Source organism: Notechis scutatus, chromosome 4 (assembly GCF_049901735.1).
Source record: "Notechis scutatus isolate UNSWTSFEM ecotype Mainland chromosome 4, rNotScu1.2, whole genome shotgun sequence".
Lineage (NCBI taxonomy): Eukaryota > Metazoa > Chordata > Lepidosauria > Squamata > Elapidae > Notechis > Notechis scutatus.
The window spans coordinates 9238397-9261835 of NC_142012.1; the positions used below are offsets into that span (position 1 = coordinate 9238397).

The 23439-nt window shown below is 45.6% G+C and overlaps 3 protein-coding genes across 5 annotated transcripts in view; 2 read left to right on the forward strand and 1 right to left on the reverse strand.

Moving 5' to 3' along the window:
* The window catches only part of FAM47E (family with sequence similarity 47 member E), a 36117-nt gene extending 30898 nt beyond the window's left edge, over positions 1 to 5219 (forward strand). Inside the window, exon 9 of the mRNA XM_087962593.1 lies at positions 4973 to 5219. Within this exon, the coding sequence (XP_087818719.1) occupies positions 4973 to 5098 (126 nt within the window). The 3' untranslated portion in view covers positions 5099 to 5219. The remainder of the gene's footprint in view (positions 1 to 4972) is intronic.
* A 3760-nt stretch (positions 5220 to 8979) lies between these two features.
* STBD1 (starch binding domain 1) lies at positions 8980 to 14720 on the forward strand. Its single transcript, XM_026676465.2, has 2 exons — positions 8980 to 9230; positions 12918 to 14720. The coding sequence occupies exons 1-2, from the start codon at positions 9068 to 9070 to the stop codon at positions 13661 to 13663; spliced, it is 909 nt and encodes a 302-aa protein (XP_026532250.2). The 5' UTR covers positions 8980 to 9067; the 3' UTR covers positions 13664 to 14720.
* Positions 14721 to 22305: 7585 nt separating this feature from the next.
* Positions 22306 to 23439, reverse strand: part of CCDC158 (coiled-coil domain containing 158) — a 75571-nt gene continuing 74437 nt past the window's right edge. For all 3 annotated transcript variants that reach the window (XM_087962738.1, XM_087962737.1, XM_087962736.1), the window contains one exon: positions 22306 to 22497. In XM_087962738.1, coding sequence (XP_087818864.1) covers positions 22421 to 22497 — 77 coding nt within the window. In that variant the 3' untranslated portion in view covers positions 22306 to 22420. The remainder of the gene's footprint in view (positions 22498 to 23439) is intronic.

The window sequence follows — 23439 nt, forward strand, 5'->3', positions numbered from 1 at the left end:
TATATTAGATCACAGTCTGGACCAGTGTTTCTCAATCTTGGCAGCATGAAGATGTCTGGACTTCAAGTCCCAGAATTCCCCAGCCAGTATAGCATTGCAGGTTAGGAATTCTGGGACTTGAAGTGTCAGTCCATCCGTACATCCATCCGTCCGTCCGTCCGTCCGTCCATCCATCCATCCATCCATCCATCCATCCATTCTCTCTTTCTCTCTCTCTCTCTCTCTCTCTCTCTTTATCTATCATCTATCCATCTATCATCCATCCATCTATCATCCATCCATCTATCCATCCATCCATCTACCTACCTACCTACCTATCTATGGTTTGATTTCTTAATATAAAATACAAATAAAAACAAAAACAATGGAAAAATGGAAAAGAAAGGTAATACAGGGGATAAAGTGAAGGAAAAGTGAAAAATAAATAAATAAAAAAGCAGTGACTTTTGATTTTTTTCAGTGCAGTAAGATACATAGCAAGTTGAAATATCAACATTGTAGTTATTGCAAATAATAACCACAAGCTATTTCTATAATAGTAGCAATAATAATGATGATGATGATGATGATGATAATAATAATAATAATAATAATAATAATAATAATAATAATAATCCACTTGATTGTCAAAGCTCAAAGTCAAAGTTTCATCCCCCCTCTGTTTCACACAGAAAGTCCAGCTGTTTCCAAATAACTACAAAACTATTTGCATTCTTGTCTCTCATTAGAATAGAATAGAATGTAGAATGTAGAATAGAATAGAATATAGAATGTAGAATAGAATAGAATATAGAATAGAATAACAGAGCTGGCAGGGACCCTGGAGGTCTTCTAGTCCAACCTCCTGCTGAAGCAGGAGAACCTAAAGCAGGGGTGTCCAACCTTGGCAACTTTAAGACTTGTGGACTTCAACTCCCAGAATTCCTCAGCCAGCAAAGGAATTCTGGGAGTTGAAGTCCACAAGTCTTAAAGTTGCCAAGGTTGGACACCCCTGACCTAAAGCATTTCAAATAAATCATTGTTCAATCTCGTCTTAAAAACCTCCAGTGATGAAGTGCCCAATTAATGCAGCCGGATTTACCATATATTCCAGTTCCAAAATCTTTTCAATTCCATTCCTCCATTTGTGGGGGCTAATCTTCAAGTCCCCAAGGCTGAGAAACTCGGGTTGCAGAAATAAGTTTAGAAGAAATCTTTCCAAAGTTCTGAGAACTTTGGGAATCTCTAACTGTCCCACCAGGGAGCAGCATTTGACTAGCTTTACCACGCTTGAGGTGGGTGGGGGAAACAATGCAGAGCAAAACTTCATTAGAACTTAAATGACAAAAATCATGAGGAAATCTGACGAGACTGCATGCTTTTGAAGAAGAAAAATAAACAACGGAAGAGAGGAATGGGACACTGCTTCATATGGATATGTCTGTGTGGTTTTCAAGCGCTGGGCTTGAGGGAGGAGCTTCTTTTAACTATCAGTTATTCATAGATTAAAATATAAAGCAATTAGTAGGGAGGTGATTAGGTCAGTTTACAAACCCAAAAATGCAGTAAAGGTAGTTCTTGACTTACGACCACACAGCTGAGCTCATAATTTCAGTGGCTAAGTGAGAGATTTGTTGGGTGAATTTTGCCCCATTTTTGCGACCTTACGTGCCACATTTGTGAAGTGATTCACTGCAGTTGTTAAGTTAGTAATGTGTTTGTTAAGTGAATCTGGTCTCCTCATTGAAATTTGGCTTCTCAGGAGGTTGCAAAAGGTCTTTGGTCTACATTGCTTTACTTATTTATTTGGAATTGGACTCTTACTTCCATTGACACTCTGGGTAGCATATAATAATATCAATACAAGACATGAATTTTCCAGAGAAATGTTAGATGTTAGAAGAACAGCAATGAGGATGAGGGGACTGGAGGCTAAAACATATGAAGAACGGTTGCAGGAACTGGGCATGGCTGGTCTAGGGAAGAGAAGGACCAGGGGAGACAGGATAACAGTCTTCCAATATTTGAGGGGCTGCCACAGAGAGGAGGAAGGGAGTCAATCTATTTTCTAAAGCGCCTGAAGGCCAGACAAGGAATAATGGATGGAAAATGATGCAGGAGAGATTCAACCTGGAAATAAGGAGAAACTTTCTGACAGGGAGAACAATCAACCAATGAACAGCTTGCCCTCGGAAGTTGTGGGAGCGCCATCACTGGAGGCTTTCAAGAAGAGACTGGACTGCCATTTGTCAGAAATGATGTAGGGTCTCCGCTTGGGCGGGGGTTGGACTAGATCAGTGATCCCCAACCTTTTGACGCCGCCCGGCACCGGCATCAGCTGGGCGCCCGGTCGGCATCAGCTGGGCGCCGCCATCTTTTGATGAAAAAGTGCTTCCGGTGACCTCACCGAAGCACGTTCATCAAAAAGATGGCGGCGCTAGCGCTCGGAGCTTTTCCGGTAGAAATGGCTTTCTACCGGAAAGCTCATCGAGCGCATACGCCGCCATCTTTTTTGATGAAACGTGCTTCCGTGAGCTTTCTACCCGGAAAAGCTCACCAGAAGCACTTTTTCATGAAAAAGATGGCGGCGCCAGCAAGCTGCGGCCCGGTAGGAGTTGTTCCGTGGACCGGTGGTTGGGGACCCCTGGACTAGATGACCTACAAGTTCCCTTCCAACTCTGATTATCTGTTAGATGACACAATCAGCTTACAATGGTTCTTTTAATGAACATTTGAAGTTACAACGGCACTGAAAAAAGTGACGTATGAACAAGTTTCACTCTTATGACCACTGCAGCATCCCCATGGCCATGCAATCAAAATTCAGACGCTTGGAAGTTGTAGTGTCCCAGGATCATGGGATCTCCTTTCTGTGACCTTCTGACAAAGTCAGTGGGAAGCCAGAACCACTCAACAACCATGTTACTAACTTTAAGGACTGTAGTGCTTCACTTAACAACGGTGGCAAGAAAGGTCATAAAATAGGGCAAAACTCACTTAACAATTGTTTCATTGAGCAACAGAAATTTTTGGCTCTATTGTGGGTCGTAAGTCGAGGACTACTTGTATTTTAGTTAAAAACAATACCCAGATGCCACACTGTTCATGTATTGATGTTGATGTATATTTAAAAATAAAATATATAGTAAAGATTTGAAATACCTGATTGTAAATGTATTAACAGCGGCAAGGATTGTATTTGCTAAAAACTGGAAAAATGAGAAAATACCATCACAGGAGGAAATTATTAAGAAAATATTGGAATGTGCTGAAATGAGCAGATTGACATTTGAAATTAGAGAACAGGATGATAAACAATTTTATAAAGTTTGGGATCTCTTCTATCAATGGTTAGACAATAAAGTATAGTAACGAAATATGTAGACTTTTAGAAAATACTAAATATATAAAGATGTATTCTTTTCTTATTATATCTACAAAATGTTTTTAGGATAGATTTGGGATGATAATATGAATTGTCACAAAACAAATTAAGTAAAACATGATTATTTTCCAAAGCATGAATGAATAAAAGTATAGTCAAATGACTGATTAATAATAATACCAATGTATTTAATATTGGATTGAAAATATGAGATCATATACAATCTAATGGTAATTGAAGACTACGAAATGGAAGCACAAAACAATTTGTAAACCAACCAGCACACTGTATGTACATATATAGAAGATGGCCTGATGTTTTTATGTTTTGTTTGTTTATGTTTGTTTTAAAAATCAATAAAAATTTTATGTAAAAAATAAAATAAAAATAAAATAATAATAATAATAAAGCAATACCCAGATGCCACACTGATGTTGATGTATATTTAAAAATAAAATAAAATAAAAATAAAAAAACAAACATCTTGAAACATGATGCCAATAATTGGATCTCAATCTGGCTATTTTTTTTTTTTGGGGGGAATCTGGTTTCCATTAGCTTGCTTCTTACCTTTGGAGTAGAAATTGAACACGATAGTAGTTTTTTCGGATTGATTCATTCGATTTTCTTTGGAGTCCAAAGTAGAACATTACAGACTAACAATCAAATGTTATTTGAGGGGAGAAAGTTCTATGCTTGGGTTAAATCAGGGGTCCCCAACCACCGGTCCGCGGACCAGTACCAGTCCGCGGAACAAGTCCTACCGGGCCGCTGGCTTGCTGGGCGCCGCTTTTTGATGAAAAGTGCTTCCGGTGAGCTTTTTTGACGGAAGCCGTATCAAAAAAAGCGGCACGCTCGGTGAGCTTTTCCGGGTAGAAAGCTCACCGGAAGCACGTTTCATCAAAAAAGATGGTGGCGTAGCGCTTCGGTGAGCTTTTCGGGTAGAAAGCCATTTCACCCGAAAAGCTCACCGAAACGCTGCGCGCCATCTTTTTTGATGAAAAAGTGCTTGCACTTTTTCATCAAAAAAAGATGGCGGCGCCCAGCTGATGCCGGTACCGGGCCGCGGCGCCCAGCTGATGCCGGTACCGGGCCGCGGCGTAAAAAAGGTTGGGGATCACTGGGTTAAATCCTCTCCACCAATTCCACCAAATTATTATAGCTTCTTTTTCTCTTCCAATGTGGATTCCTGCTCAGATATTGGTAACTATCAAAATGTTCAGGATTGATTCCCAATGGTGATTTGTTTAAAATTGTCTTGATTGAAGAGTGACTAGGCTTTTCCAAAACGGTGAAATTGAGTGAGGAACCTGTGATAATCCCATTAGGAACAAAGGAGTTAATACTATTTTCGGGGCTGTGAATTCAACACATCCTCAGTGTTAACTTGTCCACCTTGACCTGTTCACGTCTTCTAGTTACTAACCTAGCTCTCTGCCCACCAACCTGTCTTGTATGTAATGTTTGATGTCACAGAGGGCTATGAGTGGGGATTGTGAACATCTCACATAAGCTGTGACATATAATACTCATAAGATATAGTGCTGTGTCTACTTGACTGAGGAAATTATGTGATTTTTAAGTACTGCTTATGCTTCTCTGTTTCAGTTTCTTCTGCAGATGTTGGCTGCAGGTCATTCTGACAAGATAGCAGAAGACAGCGAGCTTCTCTCCAGGAAACTGTCGATGAAGGTCCTTCAAGAATTTAGATCACAGTCTTTGGCGACCATTTAAGTGTCCATTCTGCCTCACTGGGGATAGTTTTAACCTTTGTAAAACCGAGTCAAAATGCCATACGGAGCTCTTGTATGTTCTCACTCGTCTTCCTCAGCAGCTGTTGAGTCAGTCACAGACAAATGCAGAGAGAAACAAGTCCAGAAAAGAAAAGGAAAGGAACGTAAGAACAAGTCCAGCCATAAAATGATTGGCCTTTATGTGGATTAAATGGGGATGGAACGAGTTTTTCAGATAAGTATGTTTTAGGAAGAGCTTCATTTTAAATATAAAAGTAACGTTTTCAATGTTAGTCGAATGGGAAAAATCCATGTAGCTTGTTTTCACACTGGCAATGTTTAATAAAAAGTTTTATTGTTTTATTATCTGTGCTTGATTCTCACGTGTCCCCTAAAGGGGGCTGTTGTATTTTTATAGTTTGTGGGAAAAGAGGAGCGCTTTGTCCTTATTTTTTTGTATCCCACCTTTATTTATTTTTTTACAAAATAAGATGGCAAACAAATCCAACAAAACTTCCTCCTCCTATTTTCCCCACAACATCCCTGTGAGGTGAGTTGGGCTGAGGAGAGAATGATTGGCCCAGTCACCCGGCTGGCTTTCATGCCTGAGTGTAAGAGTGATTGGACCAGTCACTCAGCTGGCTTTCAGGTGATTGGTCAGTGTGGGACTAGAACTCACTGTCCAGGTGGGGACTAGAACTAAGGCACTATCCAGGTGATTGGTCCAGTCACCAACCGGCTTTCATGCCTAAGGTGGGACTAGAACTCACTGTCCAGGTGATTGGTCCAGTCACCAACCGGTTTTCATGCCTAAGGCGGGACTAGAACTCACCATCTACTCGTGATTGGCCCAAAGCCATCCATTTGGCTTTCATGCCTAAGGTGGAACTAGAACTCACTGAGCACAGGTGATTGGTCCAGTTACCAGCCGGCTTTCATGCCTAAGGTGGGACTAGAACTCACCATCTACTTGTGATTGGCCCAGTCACCAACCGGCTTTCATGCCTAAGGCAGGACTAGAACTCGCCTCCACTTGTGATTGGCCTAAAGTCATCCAGCCAGCTTTCATACCTAAGGCAGGACTAGAACTCACTGTCCACAGGTGATTGGCACAGTCAACAACTGGCTTTCAACAGGAGGCCTGGAGGCTTTGGGAGGGTGATAAACAGGCCTCCTGGAAGTTCAGGAAGGCCAGAAATGAGCCCGTTTCCAGCTTCCAGAGAGCCCCCGGAGCCCGGTTTCATCCTCCCAGAGGCTCGAGGAAAGCCTCTGGAGCCCGGGGAGGGCAAAAACACCCCCCCCCCGCCAACAGGAGGCCAACTAGGCCATGCCCATCATGGGCACGCCCACCCAGCAACCAGGCAGAGAACCCATTGCTAAAATTTGTAATGGGACTCAGTGGGGTGCTTAGAGCACTCAGATCTTGCCTGTAATGCTCCAGATGGCCACGAGGAGGCAGCAAAGATGTCCAGGCTGCTGCTGCAACTGTCCTGTCAATGGAGATTCTCAGTCATCCAAGTCATGGTTGTCCCAAAGGTGTTTTTTTCAAGAGGCAACTGGACTTTCTGATTTTTGTTTGAAGACATTTAGCTTCTCATCCCAGAAGCTTCTTCAGCTCTGGATGATGGGGAATGGATTTATACAAAGGATGCAAATGACCAGCTGCCTGCAAGGAGTATCAATCCTTCCCTTCCCCACCATCCAGTCAGAGCTGAAGAAGCTTCTGGGACGAGAAGCGAAACGTCTTCAAAGAAAAACCAGAAAGTCCAGTTGCCTCTTGAAAAAAAGCACCTTTGGGACAACCATGACCTGTCATTGATTGGAGGTCCAGTTGTCGGGGATCCCGAGCTGCGAGACTCCATCTTAAACACTGCAAGCAACCCAACCAGGTGAGACTTTGGAAAAAGTTCCAGAGAAGAGCAACTCAGAGGATTAAAGGCCTGCAGACTAAAAAACATACCAAGAACGGCTGCAGGATCTGGGTCTGGCTAGTCTAAAGAAAAGAAGAATTTGGGGGTGACATGATAGAGTATCCCAGTATTTGAGGGGCTGCCACAATAGAAGAATGGGTCCAATGAGATAGTAGGATAGTAGGACAAGAATCAATGGATGGAAACTAATCAAGGAGAGAAGCAACCTGGAATTAAGGAGAAACTTTCTGACAGGGAGGACAATCAACCAGTGCAACAGCTTTGCCTCCACAAATTCTGGGCACTCCATCCCTGGAGATTTTTAAGAAGAGTCTAGAGCAGGGCTCTCCAACCTTGGCCACTTTAAGACTTGTGGACTTCAACTCCCAGAATTCCTCAGCCAGCTTTGCTGGGAGTTGAACATCTTCAGTCTGAGGAATTCTGGGAGTGAAGTCACAAGTCTTCAAGTGGCTGAGGAATTCTGGGAGTTGAAGTCCACAAGTCTTAAAGTGGCTGAGGAATTCTGGGAGTTGAAGTCCACAAGTCTTAAGTGGCTGAGGAATTCTGGGAGCTGAAGTCCACAAGTCTTCAAGTGGCTGAGGAATTCTGGGAGCTGAAGCCCACAAGTCTTCAAGTGGCTGAGGAATTCTGGGAGTCGAAGCCCACAAGTCTTAAAGTGGCTGAGGAATTCTGGGAGTTGAAGCCCACAAGTCTTAAAGTGGCTGAGGAATTCTGGGAGTTGAAGTCCACAAGTCTTCAAGTGGCTGAGGAATTCTGGGAGTTGAAGTCCACAAGTCTTCAAGTGGCTGAGGAATTCTGGGAGTTGAAGCAAGTCTTCAAGTCTGAGGAAGTGGCTCTTCAGTGGCTGAGGAATTCTGGGAGCTGAAGCCCACAAGTCTTCAAGTGGCTGAGGAATTCTGGGAGCTGAAGCCCACAAGTCTTCAAGTGGCTGAGGAATTCTGGGAGCTGAAGCCCACAAGTCTTAAAGTGGCTGAGGAATTCTGGGAGTTGAAGCCCACAAGTCTTAAAGTGGCTGAGGAATTCTGGGAGTTGAAGTCCACAAGTCTTAAAGTTGGCTGAGGAATTCTGGGAGTTGAAGTCCACAAGTCTTCAAGTGGCTGAGGAATTCTGGGAGTCGAAGTCCACAAGTCTTCAAGTGGCTGAGGAATTCTGGGAGTTGAAGTCCACAAGTCTTCAAGTGGCCAAGGTTCTTAGAGAGCCCTGCTCTAGAGACAGTCAGTTGTCTGAAATAGTATCGGTTCTCCTGCTTGAGGAGGGGGCTGGACTAGAAGACCTCCAAGGTCCCTTCCAGCTCTATTCCATTTTTCTAGCCTTCTACTCTTCTTCAACGCTGGGCTAACCTAAGCCTCCTTCCCGGGAGGAAGCCGCTCTGCTTTCCGCACCTTCCGCGAGCCCCTTTAAGCGGCTTTAAAGCCCCTCCGCCTTCGGGAACCACCTCTTGCTCTGCGCGCCTCCCAATGTTGTCCGCCAACAACGCCAAGTTTCCTTCTCGAGGCTTTCCAATGGCGCTCTTCTGCCTCGACGGCAGGGATTTTTCTTTATTTTTCCCCCCCGCCGCCCTCGCTTTGAAAAAAATTTTTTGGGGGGGGGGGGAGGGCAGGTTTGCGCGTGGCATTTACCCCTGCGCGGCTTTCCCTTCTTCTCTTCGACGGGCAGGATCGCTGGGAAGGAAGCGCCGCCCCGTCCTTATATGGCTCGCAACGGGGTAAAAGGTGGCTTCTTGGTTGCTTTCGCTTTGGGGCTGCAAGGAAAGGCGAGGGCGGGGGAGCAAGGCCGCCGGCATCCCAAGTTTGCGCTCTGATCGGAGCGCAAACTTGGGATGCCGGGCAACTTGGGCTGCTCCTCTCGTTGGGTCAGCGAGCCCAACGGGCCGCAGGCTCCTCCCCGGCCCTATAGGCAGGTGCCTGCCTCGTTCCCGGTGCCCATATAAGGCTCCTGGGCGGGAGGGCGCGGCCCTTGCTTCGCTCGGGCTCCGCGCTGAGCCCCGAGCGCCGGTTGCTGCTCCTGCTGCTGCTGCTGCTGCTCCGGCCGCCGTGGCCATGGCGTGGATGGGGGTAGAGGGCGAGGACGGCGGGCTCCTGGCCGGGGTGTGGCAGGCCTTGCTGGCCGCGGTGGCGGCCGCCTTCATGACCTGGCTGTGGCTCGGGGGGGGTGGCGACGGCGACGGCGACGGGCAACAGAAAACGGCTGAGGAGTCCAAAGGTACCGCCCGTCTGCCTGTCTGCCTCCCCCTCCTTCTTTCCTTTCTTTCCTCCTCTCCCTTTTTTCCTCCCTCTTACTTTTTCCTTCCTTTCCTTCCTGTCTTTTTCTTCCTTTCTTTTCTTCCCCCAACCTCTCTCACGTCATTTTTCTCCTTCCTTCCTTCCCTTCCTTTTTTTTCCTCCCTCCTTTCCTTCCTTCCTCCCTCTTTCTTTCTTTCCTCCCTCCCTCCCTTGCTTCCTTCTTTCCTTTTTCTTCCCTCCCTCCCTTTCTTTTTTCCTTCTTTCTTTCCTCCCTCCCTTTTTCCTCCCTCCATCCCTTGCTTCCTTTTTCCTCCCTCCCTCCTTTCCTTCCTTTCTTTTTCTTTTTCCTCCCTCCTTCCTCCCTTCCTTTTTTCCTCCCTCCCTTCCTTTTTTCCTTCTTTCTTTCCCCCTCCCCTTTTTCTTCCCTTCTTCCTCCCTCCCTCCCTCGCTTCCTTCTTTCCTTTTTCCTCCCTCCTTTCCTTCCTTTCTTGTTTTCCTTCTTTCCTCCCTTCCTCTCAACTCATGCCTTTCTCCTTCACTCCCTTCCTCCCTCGCCGCTTCTCGCCCGCTGGAGCCCGTTCCCTTTCTGCCGCCCCGCTTCTTCGGGGCTAGCCTAGAACACAGACTCGTAGAGCTGGAAGGGGACCTCGAAGGTCTTCTAGTCCAACCCACTGCTCGAGGCAGGAGACCTTATATACACCATGCCGTTCAAATGGTTCTCGGGTGCCTGTTTCTGAAAACCCTCCAGGGAGGGGAGCGCCCGCAACTCTTTGTCGGCGTTTCAAGAAACGGCTTGCTCGCCAGAACCGCCGGCGCTTTTTACGCGTCTGTGGCGCCCTGGAGAGGGACGCGCGCCCTGCTGCAGGCCTCTTTCGGGCGGGCTCCGGCCTCCCTTCTTCCCGCCTTTATCCTTGCTGCCCTCTCGCTCTGACCAGCCTTAGACCACAATTTGGTTCTTTAAGTTTAGTGCCCCCCCTCCCCCAGTTGTGTGGCGGTGGGGTCACTCGCCTCTCTTTCGCCTTGGAGAGGCACGAAGGCCTCTTTCACACGACAACCATCCCCCCCTCTTCCAACCGGGTCGGGCAAAAATCCCTGCTAGAAATATTAGTGCTAACCTTGGCATGGGTGTGTGTGGTGGGGTGTGAGTGTGTGGCACAATCCCAGCCCGTTTAGGATTAATTCCGTCCCCAGTGCCTTGTATGAATGCAGCCAGAATAAGCGGTATACAATGGAACAGAAGTTGCCTTCTGAAGTTGTGGGAGCTTCCTCACTGGAGGCTTTCAAGAAGAAGCTGGACTGCCATCTGTCAGAAATGGAATAAGGTCTCCTGCTTTGGGGGGGGGGGGTGTTGGACTAGATGACCTCCAAGGTCCCTTCCAATTCTGTTAATCTGTATAATCCGTAAGTCTAAGTGCTATTGCTATTAAACATTTTAAGCATCCATTTTTAAATGCAGGGAGGGAGTAGGATGGGGAAATTTCTGTCGAAATTTCTTGGTAATCAAATCAACGCAGCCCCAGAGGGCAAACTTAACTTCTGTAAAGTTAGTTCCTCAATATATTTCATAATAGTTAACTGGTACTGGTACAGTATATGAAAGGTGATGGCCTTAATAATCATTGTGGGACTCTATCCAAAACCATGTTGGCTCATCCAGGCCTTGCGGTGCTCAGTTTGTGCACGTCCACAGAGAGCTACACAACCTACTCTTGTGCAACTTTGCAGGCTCCTACTATATTTCTCCTTGCACCCTCCTCTATTCCTCTATTCCTTCACAACTGTCCATCTTCCTTCTTGAGCACTTTTTTTGGGGGAGGGGGGAAGGGACACCCAAACCCATCAGTCCTTTGCTGAGGATAATATTGGGGACGTGCCTGGGGTTAAGCTGCGGCTGGCGATTCATAGAAAATTGGTGTGGGAAAGAATGAGAAAAGTTGCAGGCAGATATTTGTGCAGTAGCTTTTATAGCAGGGGTATCCAAGCTTGGCAACTTTAAGACCTGTGGACTTCAACTCCCAGAGTTCCCCGGCTGGAAATCCAAAGGTCTTAAAAGTAGCCAAGCTTGGACACCCTTGTTTTTAGAGCATGAGATATTGCTTGCTCTTGGTCATCAAAGAAGATTGGATGGTGGCTGGCACTGAATCGGACAGCTAGAATGCCTTTGGCCAGCCAATTCAGCGGCACCTTGGCAGGATTCTTATAGCTATAGAAGGGCAACTATGCAAAGTATCATCTTGGACTGTGCGACCTTTGCATGGATTGCGGTGCCCGGCCTGCCATCAGTTCTACAGGCCCCACAGGAATCCTTGGCATTTGGGCCTGTGTGTTTGCCTAATATATGGACAGGCCATGCAAAACCGGCCTTCGGCTATTTTTAGCTCCCTTGTGCCACTGCCCTGCTAACCGTTATGCTTATTCATGGCAGAGCCTTTGCTCTTAAAATTTAACAGAGCCCAAATCAATCAATTGCAAGAGTACAGCGGAAGAAAACTCTTATTGCAAAGTTAAAAATAAATTCAGCCAGGGGAAAACCAGAACTGGAAAATAACTGCTGAAAATAACTCTTCAGTAAAGATAATAATTGCTTGTGATTGAATTGCTTGCATTTTTGTTATTATTATTATTATTTTTGCCATGGCTAAGTTTGTCATTTGGACCAACTTGGTGAAAGGGAAAAAGAAGGGTGGGATCTAATTAAACAATGGACAACAATTTCTTAGCATTTCAGCTATGGTGAAGCCTTAACTTCACAATAGGTTCTCCTTTGCCAGCTGGCTTGGAGTACAGTCTGGCATTTGACTCGAGCAGGAACAGTCCAGAAAGGAAGGTGTGGAACTATAACAGCTCTTTGCGAGGGCTGATGGCATTTGCTATACTATTTTTGCAGCTTTCCTTCTGTATGCTGGTCTAATTTTCATCTTACAGTTTTAATCAGATCCAGGAAATAGCAGTGAATTGCTACTGCTTGCTCACTAATGTGCAGTCAAGAAATCTCTTATCTGGAAACAGTTTCCAAGCACTTTAATTCAAGCTTACATCATTTTAATATATAATATATTCTTATATCATAGAAACATCATTCTAGCTTTTTTTGTATTATTATTCATGTTAGCTGTCTATGGAGAGGATCAGTCATCCGGATCATGGTTGTCCCAAAGGTGCTTTTTCAAAAAGGTAACTGGATTTTCTTGATTTTTCTTTTTCCTTTGAAAATGTTTCACTTCTCATCCAAGAAGCTTCTTCAATGAAGCAAAGAAGCTTCTTGGATGAGAAGCGAAATGTTTTCAAAAAGAAAACCAAGAAAGTCCAGTTGCCTTTGGGAAGAAGAACCTTTGGGATTCGCCCTAGCATTTACAGCACAATTTATATTCCACTGATTTTTTTAAAAAAAGATCAAAAGGTGCTGAAAATAAGATAGGGAATCCCAGTGAGGATTTTGATGCTAGACATGGAACTCTTGTCGATCCGAATTGCCACTGAGCGCAAAAGCCATTTTTTTTTATTGAGGAACTCTGTGTCAGGGAAGCAAATACAATTTGTGTGGGATTAAATCATCAGGACATTTTCCTCGCCTTAAAAAGTCACGGTGTGGTGGTGGTGTTCCAAATTACATGTACAAGGAATGGAGGACTGAGTTTTCCTGGCTAACAATACCCTTTCTATTTAGAACCATTTCAGAGAACCGGTGATGGTGTCCTTTCGGAAACAAAACCAGCATGTGTGTCCAGCCCACAAGAGCCATTGGAAAACCATGTTACACTCTCCGGACATCATCACACCCCTGACGGTTTCGTACAGCCTCCTGAATTAGAAGTAGAGGTCAAAGATCCTATAATCCCATTCATGAACTGCTCAGAATATCTAAGGAGCGAAGCATCCAGTCCCCCCAAGACAGCCTCCAAACTGCCCCAAAGCCATGAAGTGGAACGCCGGGAGGAGAAAACGTCAGCCCAAGTAGGCAGCTTTGGTGATAAGCCTGAGGAGAAACTCAACCAAGACCTGGGTCCAGAAACTCCGGATCCTGAAGATGCTGAGGCCACCTGGAAACCTCACACAGACGACATTGGCAACAAGGACTCGGAACAAGGGAAGAGAATTGCGGCTGTGCCTCCCATGCCTCAGACTGTGCATGTGGTCTTCCGTGTCCACTACATCACTCATTTGGAAGCCCAGCAGATCGCGATCACAGGGGACCACGAGTGTCTGGGCCAGTGGCGCCATTACATACCCCTCCGGTGTGACAAAGATGGCTTCTGGTCAGACTCTGTGGTTCTGCCATTTGATACCAGCGTTGAGTGGAAGTTTGTCTTGTTGGAGAGTGGCAAAGTGGCGCGATGGGAAGAGTGCTCCAACCGAAGGCTAGTAACCGAACACGAAGATCAGGTGGCCCATAAGTCCTGGGGGTACCACTGAACACAAGGAGTATATCTCTCTGTCTTTACTTACCTATCTTAGTGCTCCTCCTTGCTGTGTTGTTTTACTAGTGCTGCCTCATAGTCAAATCTTTCTTCCGCTAGGCTGGGCTTCAAGTTAGAAACGAGTTTTTCAAATGAAATCAAACCCAACAACTCCTTAATAGCAAACAAGTTAGGTGCTGTAGGGGCCGATGTTTCAGAATAAAACACTTTCAACTCCCAAGTGGACATTGTATTGTGTGAAGAGACAGGTGTGTGAATCAGGGACGCTGGACATGAGAAAATGATAGTTTGACTGCTCTGTAACTGTTCTAAAACATTGTTAGTTTATGATGTCTGCATCCGAAAGCAATAAAGTTGGACTTTTTACAGTGATGGTTGGCATATATGCAAAAGCCTTTATTGGGATTCAATAAATATGTAATACAAACAAAATGCGGATAATGAGTAAGTAAGGGAGGGAATGGAGAAAAAAGTGTAGGGGAAAAGAGAAAGGAAAAGCATTGACTTTAGACTCCTTTTGGTGCAGTAGAATAATTTAATAACATAAAACCTCAACTTTTGACTCTTATAATATATACCAGCCATTTTCTATAACAGTAAACATATGAAATCAGCAAAAATCAACATCAAAGTTTCATATTTTCCCCACCTCAAGCACAAAGTCCAGTACTGGTTTCCAAGTTGAAGATGGCTGGTCTTTATATTTTGGCTGCTAAATAAGGAGTGGTCTTGATTTGGGTGCATTTTATCTGGGAGACCCTCAAAAAGCTGCCCTTTTGCCATGTCTGCCCTGTGCCCAGCACAGTCTTAGGCATGATATTAATTCATTAAAATAGAGCACGTATAAAAAGAGGCAGAAAATTAAGCTCCCACTGTTTTAATATTTTTCATAACTGGGTTGCCGGTTTCTGCTTATTGAAAAGGTTAGGATGATGATTAGGCAAAAATACTGTAATAAAAGTTAAACAATGTTATTACAATGACATAAACACTGTAATAAAGTTAAAGTTAACCTGGATGTATTTTTAAAATAAACACTGAATTTCTAAAAATAACTTGGCTAATGCAATTATCTGTACAAGTAATATTAGTTTACCATTAATAATTATAACGGATCCATGTCCTCTCCAAAATACAAAGGGAAAAAGCTTCCTTCACTTCAGTGTAAGTTAAAAAGCTTAAATTGATCCTAAATGACTTGCACTTTGGAAGAAAACTTAAGATTCTATACATGTATTTAGTAATTATATTATCTTCATACTAATTTGAATCGACAGATGGGAACTATTTGAATGATTGAAATCACTTCCCTGAAATTGCTATTTTAAATAAATAATAATAATCACTTGGGAAGTGTTCGACTAGTGATTTGTGATACGAAACCCAACATAGTTATCTCATTTGCTGTGTACACTATCGTTTTTGTGAATAATAATAATAATACAATTGCCAAACTCTAAACTAGGCCTTACTTGAAATTCCTGATTAGTTGTTTTAAGCAATAAACCAAATCCAGTTTGGCAGTTATTAACACTAAACAGTTCTTTCTCTGAATTATGATTTAGTTTTTCTTAATCTTGTCCCTGTTTTGCTGCTTTTCTGCATTCCGTGAAGTATATTACAGCAGTGGCCCCCAACCTTTTTCGAACCAGGGACCGGTTTCACGATTATTTATTCTTCCACGGACCGGTACCTGAGTAACGTGAGACTCCACCGCCATCGGGATGGCTCTTCGTTCGAAGCCGCCCCCCCCCCTCGACGAAACTAAGGTGCGAGCACCCAAACGCCGCTTTCCAACCAAAAACCCGGAAGCAACCGAAAACCCTGAAGCGCTGTCGAAACAAGATGGCAGTGGCCAAGCTTTGCGGCCCGGTAAAAAATGATCCACGGACTGGTACCGGTCCGGGGACCAGTGGTTGGGGACCCCTGTATTACAGTACTATTTTATGTCCAATAACCATAAAGCCACAGAATATTATGTCAGAATGATAGAATTACACAGTTGGGCCTTGGAGGTCTTCTAGTCCAACCCTTGCTCAAGCAGGAGATTCATACCATTCCAGACAAGTGGTTGTCCAGTCTTAGGGGCTTTGTAGGCCCCCTTTTCCCTGTGACAGCACCCCAATTATTGGAAGACTCCTGTCTAGTCATTCCTAGCCCTTTTGTTAGACTAGACATATCCAGTTTCCACAACCGTTCATTGTATATCTTAGCCTCCAGTTCCCTGATAATCTTCATGGCTCTTCTTTGTACTCTTTCTAAAGAGTCACTAATGTGACTTGTTGCCAGGCCGATTGCTTCCAAGCGCAATGCTGTACAAGAAAATACTTGGCAAGGAGTGTCTGAGAGGCAGGAACAAATCTTTACACTAATTAGACGAACTGATTGCCTCCTGCAAACACCACTCCCCTTTCACTCCTCTTTATTCCCTATGGGAGGGGCCATTCACCGTCCACTTTACTCCTGAGTCAACCCTTGTTCCTCAGCTGTTCCCTTCTCCCGGCAGTTCTGTGCATGCGCATATCAGAAGCAGGCTCCAACTGTTCTTCTGCCCCACTGATCTCCAACTCCGAAGGCAGCTGATAACTATTGGACAGCCCTGGCCCCATCTCTGCCTCCGATGCAGAGCCCTCGTCAGAGCCTTCCCCAGACTCCAGGACTGGCCTATGTTCCTCTCCCACCTCCTCACAGTCCAAATCTGCCAGATCCACTGGTGAGCCACAACAAATGTGCCATGAGATTCTATGAAGCAGAGCTGAACCACAAGAGGGAAGCCAAATTGTTTCTTGTGTTTTGCTTATTAATAAAGTGCCGGTGCATTATTTTCTCAATGAAGCCTCCCTCAAAATGGGAAAAGAATGCTCAAAAAGCACAAATACTACTGTTAGCATGTAATAACCATTGCCAGCTGATGGATTCCTGTTCAAGCAATGATTAATATAATGGCAGAGAGAGCCAGCCCGGTCAACAGTGAGTTCAAGGATCCCTGGTTTAGTTTGAACAAGAGCTACTCTGTGCCATGGGGTCATTTTTTAACTAGGAGGCTTCCCTTATAACAGGAAAGTAGTAGAAGGAGCATCTGCTCTCTCTTTTAGCAAGACAATTTCTCTGTTGGAAACCAAACGGACTCTTTTGTGTGTGTGGAGAGTAATTATAGGATGTACATTTTCTTTATATGGGATGATGAATCCTAACAGGTGTTCTGACCCAGCTCCCCAAATACAACAAATTCTTTGTAATTGAAGCAATGATTCCTTTATTAGGAGCGCCGGCAGCCCAGGCAAAAAATTTTCTCTCTCACTACAGGCTAACAAGTCCATCTGGCAGGGAGATGAATAGTTTGTCTGTCACATCTATTCATCTCCATCCCCTGCCTTTTATCCTCAGAGCTAGGGTGGGGCTTTGCTAGCAGCGTGGCTCTTCCGTCCCAAGGACCGGCCCATAGATTTCCACTGCTCTCCTCTCCTCTGCCCTCTGCACACCCACGTGTCAGGCACTGGACCCAGCTGTTCCTCCTCTTCCTTATCAGCCACCTCCAGACCTGGGAGCTGTTGATTCTCCATCTGAAGGTTGGTGGACAGACCAGACTCCGTCTCTCTCTCCCTCTCTCTCTCCCTCCCTCCCTCCCTCCCTCTCTCTCTGCCAGCTCCATTCTCTCTTCCCCCTCAGAACTCTCAGGTTGACTTGATGCTGACCCAGACTCCCCTGCCTCCTCCTCCTCCTCCTCCTCCTCCTCCTCCTCCTCCTCCTCCTCCTCTGATTTGACTGCAGGAGGAGGCCACAACATGAAGACAATTAACCAATATGGAACAGCTTGCCTTCAGAAATCGTGGGCGCTCCATCACTGGAGGTTTTTAAGAAGAAACTAGACAGCCACTTATCTGAAATAGTATAGGTTCTCCTGCTTGAGCAGGGGGCTGGACTAGAAGACCTCCAAGGTCCCTTCCAGTTCTGTTCTAATTCTAAATGGAGGTAGTCCTTGATTTGCAACCACAATCGAGTCCAAAATTTCCTTTGTTAAGCAAGACAGTTGCGAGGCAGCTGTGAAGTGAGTTTTGTCCCATTTTACAACCTTTCCTTGCCACGGCGGTTAAGTTAATCCCTATGGTTGTTAAGTCAGTAACATGGTTGTTAAGTGAATCTGGCTTCCCCGCCGACTTGGCTTGTCAGAAGGTGATTCGCAGGACACTGCAACTATCATAAATATAAACCTGGGGCCAAGCATCTGAATTTTGATCAGGTGACCACAGGGGGGGATGCTGCAACGGTCATCAGTGTGAAAAGCAACCATAAATCACTTTTTCCTGTGCCGTTATAATTTCAAACGGTCACTCAATGAATGGTTGAACGTTGAGACCTACTCGTATGGATAAAAAGACATCTGAAAGACAGAATCTGAGTTTGATTGGCAGAAATCCTTTTCATTTGCCTTTCACTACTAAAATAACCGTCATGTCCCTGTTGGAATCTGATTCTGAGGGGGAGTTCGAACAGCTGACAGGGAGTGGGAGTGTGGCTCCGGTGGCTGTGGAGGAAACTGGGGAAGGTCACAGACTGGCTGGGCATTTAGAGGAAGACCTAGGCCCACCCCCTCTTCATCCTAGGGCACTCAGGGAGCAAAGGAGAAGGGAGCAACGTGAGTTGTGTGGTTTATGGGAGAGGAAAGGGCCCTGATCCCCTTCATTGACTGCAGCTGGGAAGACTGTTTAAAAGGCCAAACTGCGCAGGGCAAAGTTTAAAAGGCCAAACTGCGCAGGGCTGGAAGCAAAGCGTGAAATTATTTTGATTTGTCAAGTCTTATCTGAGTTCTGGCGTCTTCCCAAGTGTGTGTGTTTTGTTATTTTTTTGACGTCCTCAATCCCTTATCCTGCCCTGTCTCGTTAATTGCTGCAGTGTGGTTTGTGTTGGTTTTTACTTTTAATTTATATGTACTTTGGGTTCCGATGGAATTTCTTCCCTTTAAAAACTGTTCTTGGGAGAGTTTTTTTCTCCAGCCGATGATAACTGGACATTGAGGGCCAAGTTGGAGGAATTAAAGGGACTTTACCTATTTTTGTTACTTTGTTGCTTTTGTGCCACGCCCCGGTCATCATAATAACACGGCCCTTGCCATTAAACATCTGTGTCTGCCACATCTAAAGAATACTTAAATCGCTTAGAGAGATATTATAATCAGATCCATGCTGACAGAGCCTTTCCAATCTGGGTGGCCTATTTTCAGTATGAGCCATCAGAAATTTAAATAGCACAGCTTACTTCGGTTTTCATGACGGATACTGGGTTACGGCTCTCTAGACTGTTGGAGGAATGGGGGTACCTTCTGAAACTGCACCCCATTTAATTTGATCTTACTGCGTTCAATTATTTTGCAGGAGGACTGGAGTAAAATAGGCCCTTGGGCAAACGGTGCAGCCCTGAGACTTTCGGTAGGGGCATGCCATAGCTTGCTTTGCATCATTTGCCGTTTTAAATTGTTATTCATCCTGCTTTCATCTTACCAAGCGATTAACTCACGCTCAGGATAAGAAGGTTCTAACGTTGCAAAGGGGAATACTGAAGATTTTAAACAGAATAACAGAGTTGGGAAGGGAACTCAGAGGTCTTCTAGCCCAACCCTCTACTCAAGCAGGAAACCCTATACCATTTCAGACAAATGATTGTCCAATATCTTCTTAAAAATCTCCAGCATTGGAACACCCACAACTTTTGAAAGCAAGTTGTTCCTCTGGTTTATTGTTCTGTCAGGAAGTTTCTCCTGAGTTCTAGGTTGCTTCTCTCCTTGATTAGTCTCCATCTGTTGCTTCTTGTCCTGCCTTCAGGGGCTTTGGAAAATAGGTTGACCCCCCTCTTCTTTGTGGCAGCCCCTGAGATATTGGAGGTGGCATGCAGAGCCATTTGTGCCAGCACACGAGCTGCAGGCAAACTTACCTCACTGTGTATGCACTGCGCCTCACAGCTGATTTTCGGCTGGTTTCCAAAGGCTTGAGGAAGACTTCTGCAGGCTTCTGCAAGCTTTGCAGGCCGAAAACTAGCCCCAAAGGCTTGAGGAAGCCCCCAGAAGCCTTCCTCAAGCCTTTGGGAGGCCGAAAAAGGCCTCAAACCGGCCAAAAATCAGCTGTGAGGTGCAGTGCAAGTAAGGGGGGGGGCAGCAGGTGGGTGGGCGGGTGAGGGATTGAGCGCGCATGCCTAGGGGGCGTGGGGGCGCGCATTGCCTTCTGGGTGCTGGCACGCGAGCGTGAGCGTGCAAGTGCACGCACAATTTTTAGCACAGGAGTCCAAAAAGGTTAGCCACCACTGGACTAGATCTACCCAATTCCTGCAACCATTCTTCACCTATCTTAGCCTGCAGTCTTCTAATCGTCTTTGTTGCTCCTCTCTGCACTCTTTCCAGAGTCTCTCTACTTCTATCTTTTTTATATTACGGCAACTGAAACTGAATGCAATAGTTCAAGCACACGTACAACATAGCAATGACAGATGTCTGCAGGCGAGGCGTGCATATACTATATCATATTGTGCTCAACATTTTTGTACTTATTTTTAAACTACCGGTGCAAAGTTTCCTGCACTGGTGCTGGAACAGGTGGCTGGCCTTTCATTAGCCTGCTTTTGCACGACAAGTCAATCATAAAAATGAGGGGGAAATACTGAATTGAGAACTTGTCGGGAGGTCACCATAATTATTTGCATAATTATTTGCAAGGAAACTAGGATGGACACTGTTCTCCTGGCCTGAAACTGAACTAACAGGTAAGGCTGTGGCCTCTTTTGTTGTTGTTAGTCGTGAAGTCGTATCCGACCCATCGCGACCCCATGGACAACGTTCCTCCAGGCCTTCCTGTCCTCTACCATCCTCCGGAGTCCATTTAAGCTCATCCCGACTGCTTCAGTGACTCTATCCAGCCCCCTCATTCTCTGCCGTCCCCTTATTCTTCTATTGCCCTCAATCGTTCCCAGCATCAGGCTCTTCTCCAGGGACTCCTTCCTTCTCATGAGGTGGCCAAAGACTTTGAGTTTCATCTTCAGGATCTGGCCTTCTAAAGAGCAGTCGGGGTGGTATTCAATTTTTTTTTTTACTACCAGTTCTGTGGGCGTGGTGTGGCGGGCGTGGTATGGCTTAGTGATGTGGCTTGGTGGGCGTGGCAGGAGAACATTACTGCAAAATCCCCCTCCCCTCCCCACCCCACTAACCTGCTTCCCAGCTCCGTTCTCCTGTGCAGGGCAACCAAAGAAGATCCAGCCGATCAGCTGGGACTCAATGGGAGGCAGGAATAGATGGGGTTGGCGGGGCCAGTCAGAGGTGGGATTGGCCGGTTCTCTCAACTACTCAAAATTTCCGCTACTGGTTTTCCAGAATTGGTCAGAACCGGCTGAATACCACCTTGGATTTAGGGTTGATCTCTTCTAGGAGTGACCGGTTTGATCACTTTGCAGTCCAAGGAACTCTTATTGTCTAAAAAAGGAGCACTGTTTACCTTAGGTGAGGTTTATAAAAGCACTGAGAAAGCTAACTAAAAGTCCGAAGTCTGAATAAGTACTGAGTGTACCTATGTATAGCAAGGAGGTATTTCACAAGGGAGGAAAAAAAAAACCAGATCAAATGTAAACTTGGTGAGTGAAGCAGGGAAAAGTATTCTCAATCAGAGGTAAGGGACCTGCAACCTAGATCAGGGTTCGCCAACCTTTTGGATATCAGGGACCACCAAACTCCTAATTTTAAATCCCGCGGACCAGAGAACCTGGGAAAATCCCAAAAAAAGTCTGCAGGAAAATTCCCCACCCCATTTTCCTACCGATCGATTGTTCTTTATTTGGGAACTCAGGATACCATTTCCAGCTCTGTTCTCGGGGAGAGAGAGAGAGACTTTTGGCTTCATGCAAGAGAAGCAGCAGAAGTCTTTCTTTCTCTCTGCCAAACTCCGCCAGAAATGAGTCTTTGTGAGACTTGTTGCGCTGATGCAGCCACTTGGAGCAGAAGGCCTTGCAGGGCCCCAAAGACTCATTTCTGGCGGAGTTTGGGGGAGAGAAAGGAAGATTTTTGCTGCTTTCCTTGTGTGCAGCCAAAAGCAGAAGAAGAAAGAAGCAGAAAGAAGCAGCCTGGTGGCCAGGCGAGGTGTGTGGAGCGCGTGGGGCAAGCTCCCCCTCTGTCCTTCCCCCCTCCCCTCACTACTTCGTGTTGTTTGTAATGCAAGCGACGCAGCCCTTGCATTCCTGTGGGCCATGTGGGCGGCGCAGCCTTGTGTTCCCACGCAACCTGGATTAATTACTTTGGGGGTGATATTTCTCTGCGGACCACCACAATTTTCTGCAGACACCAGTGGTCCCCCTGGCTTACTGTGTCCCCCTGGCTCACTGGTTGGCGACCGCTGACTTAGATGACATCAGATTCAATGCTGTCATCTGCTAATTCTCCGTGCTGGCTGGGACTAATGCCTGAATTTGGAGAGTCACAAATTCCTTGCCCTTCTTCCCTGCAATTGTATGCCATTCCTGAAATAGCCTAGAACAGGGGTTAGTTCCAAATCTGCATAATGGCACAGGATGGATTCTCTTGGGGCCTTTGGGTCATTTCCAGGTCACGGAGAAGCTAACAGCCTTGGTCCGTTTTTTGTTTTTTTCCCTAAACCAAAGGACAGATTACAAAACTAGCTCAACTTTTATTATTAACAAGAACTGGAGGCTTAAAAATATTCCATTTGTCGAAATGCAATCTGGATACCTCTTTGAGGGACTGAAAACCGTGCCCATGTATTTATTTGGAGAGCTTCTTCTCCTTTTCCTTGGCTTGCTCTATTTTCTTTTCCTGACATCTGATCATGGTGGACATTGCTAGAAGAAGAACGAAGGAAAGGAATGGTTGTTAGCACCACATAGGTCTGGAAGACAAATGGCATTTCTCTCATGTCACAGGTTGTGTAAAAATGGCTCTTGGGGTGGTTAAGGCACCAGGTTACAAACCAGGGGACTGTGAGTTCTAGTCTCGCCTTAGGTATGAAAGCCAGCTGAGTGACTTTGGCCCAATCACTAGGAGACTGGGAATTCTAGTTCCACTTTAGGCATGAAAGCCGGCTGGGTGACTTTGGGCCAATCACTAGGAGACAGTGAGTTCTAGTCTTGCCTTAGGTGTAAAAGCTGGCTGGGTGATTTTTGGGCCAATCTCTCTCTTTTAGCCACACTCATAGCCTCACACATCGTTGGGAAAATAGGCGGTGGAAGAAGTATTAGGTATGTTCACCACCTTGAGTTATTTGTAAAAATAATAAAGGGGAGGGGGGATACAAATAAATAAAAATATTTTTTTTTCTCTACTCCTCATGTGGGGCAATAGGAAAAGACTTGTAGGCGAGCACCCTCTGCAGGATCTCCTCTCACCTGGAGCAATCTTTTTCCAGATGTAAGATCTACCTTCCTCAGGGAGCTTTTAAAAGTATGCTTTTTCCCCCAGGAAGCAACAGGGGACTCCCTCAATTTATAGGCGCCTGAGCACACCTGGCACCGTGGTTTTATGATTGCAATACCAGAATTGTTGATTGTATTTTGCCACGTGATACACTGACATTTTGATAGCTGCGTTATGCATTGGCACGCCGATCTTGTAAGATGCTTTAAATCAGGGCTGTCAAACTCAAGGCCCGTGGGCTGGATCTCACCCAAGGGGTACTTAGATCTGACCCGTGGGGCTGCCCGGGGAACAACAAGGGACCCGCCCGCAATGCCTTTGCCATCAAAAATGGAGCTCGAGAGGGCCGTGTGCGACTATCGCGAACGCCA

Bases quoted from the DNA above. Each gene is read 5' to 3' on its own strand.
- STBD1 (XM_026676465.2), top strand. From the start codon at position 9,068: ATGGCGTGGATGGGGGTAGAGGGCGAGGACGGCGGGCTCCTGGCCGGG. The intron at 9,231-12,917 runs GTACCGCCCGTC...CTTTCTATTTAG, and splicing joins AACGGCTGAGGAGTCCAAAG to AACCATTTCAGAGAACCGGT.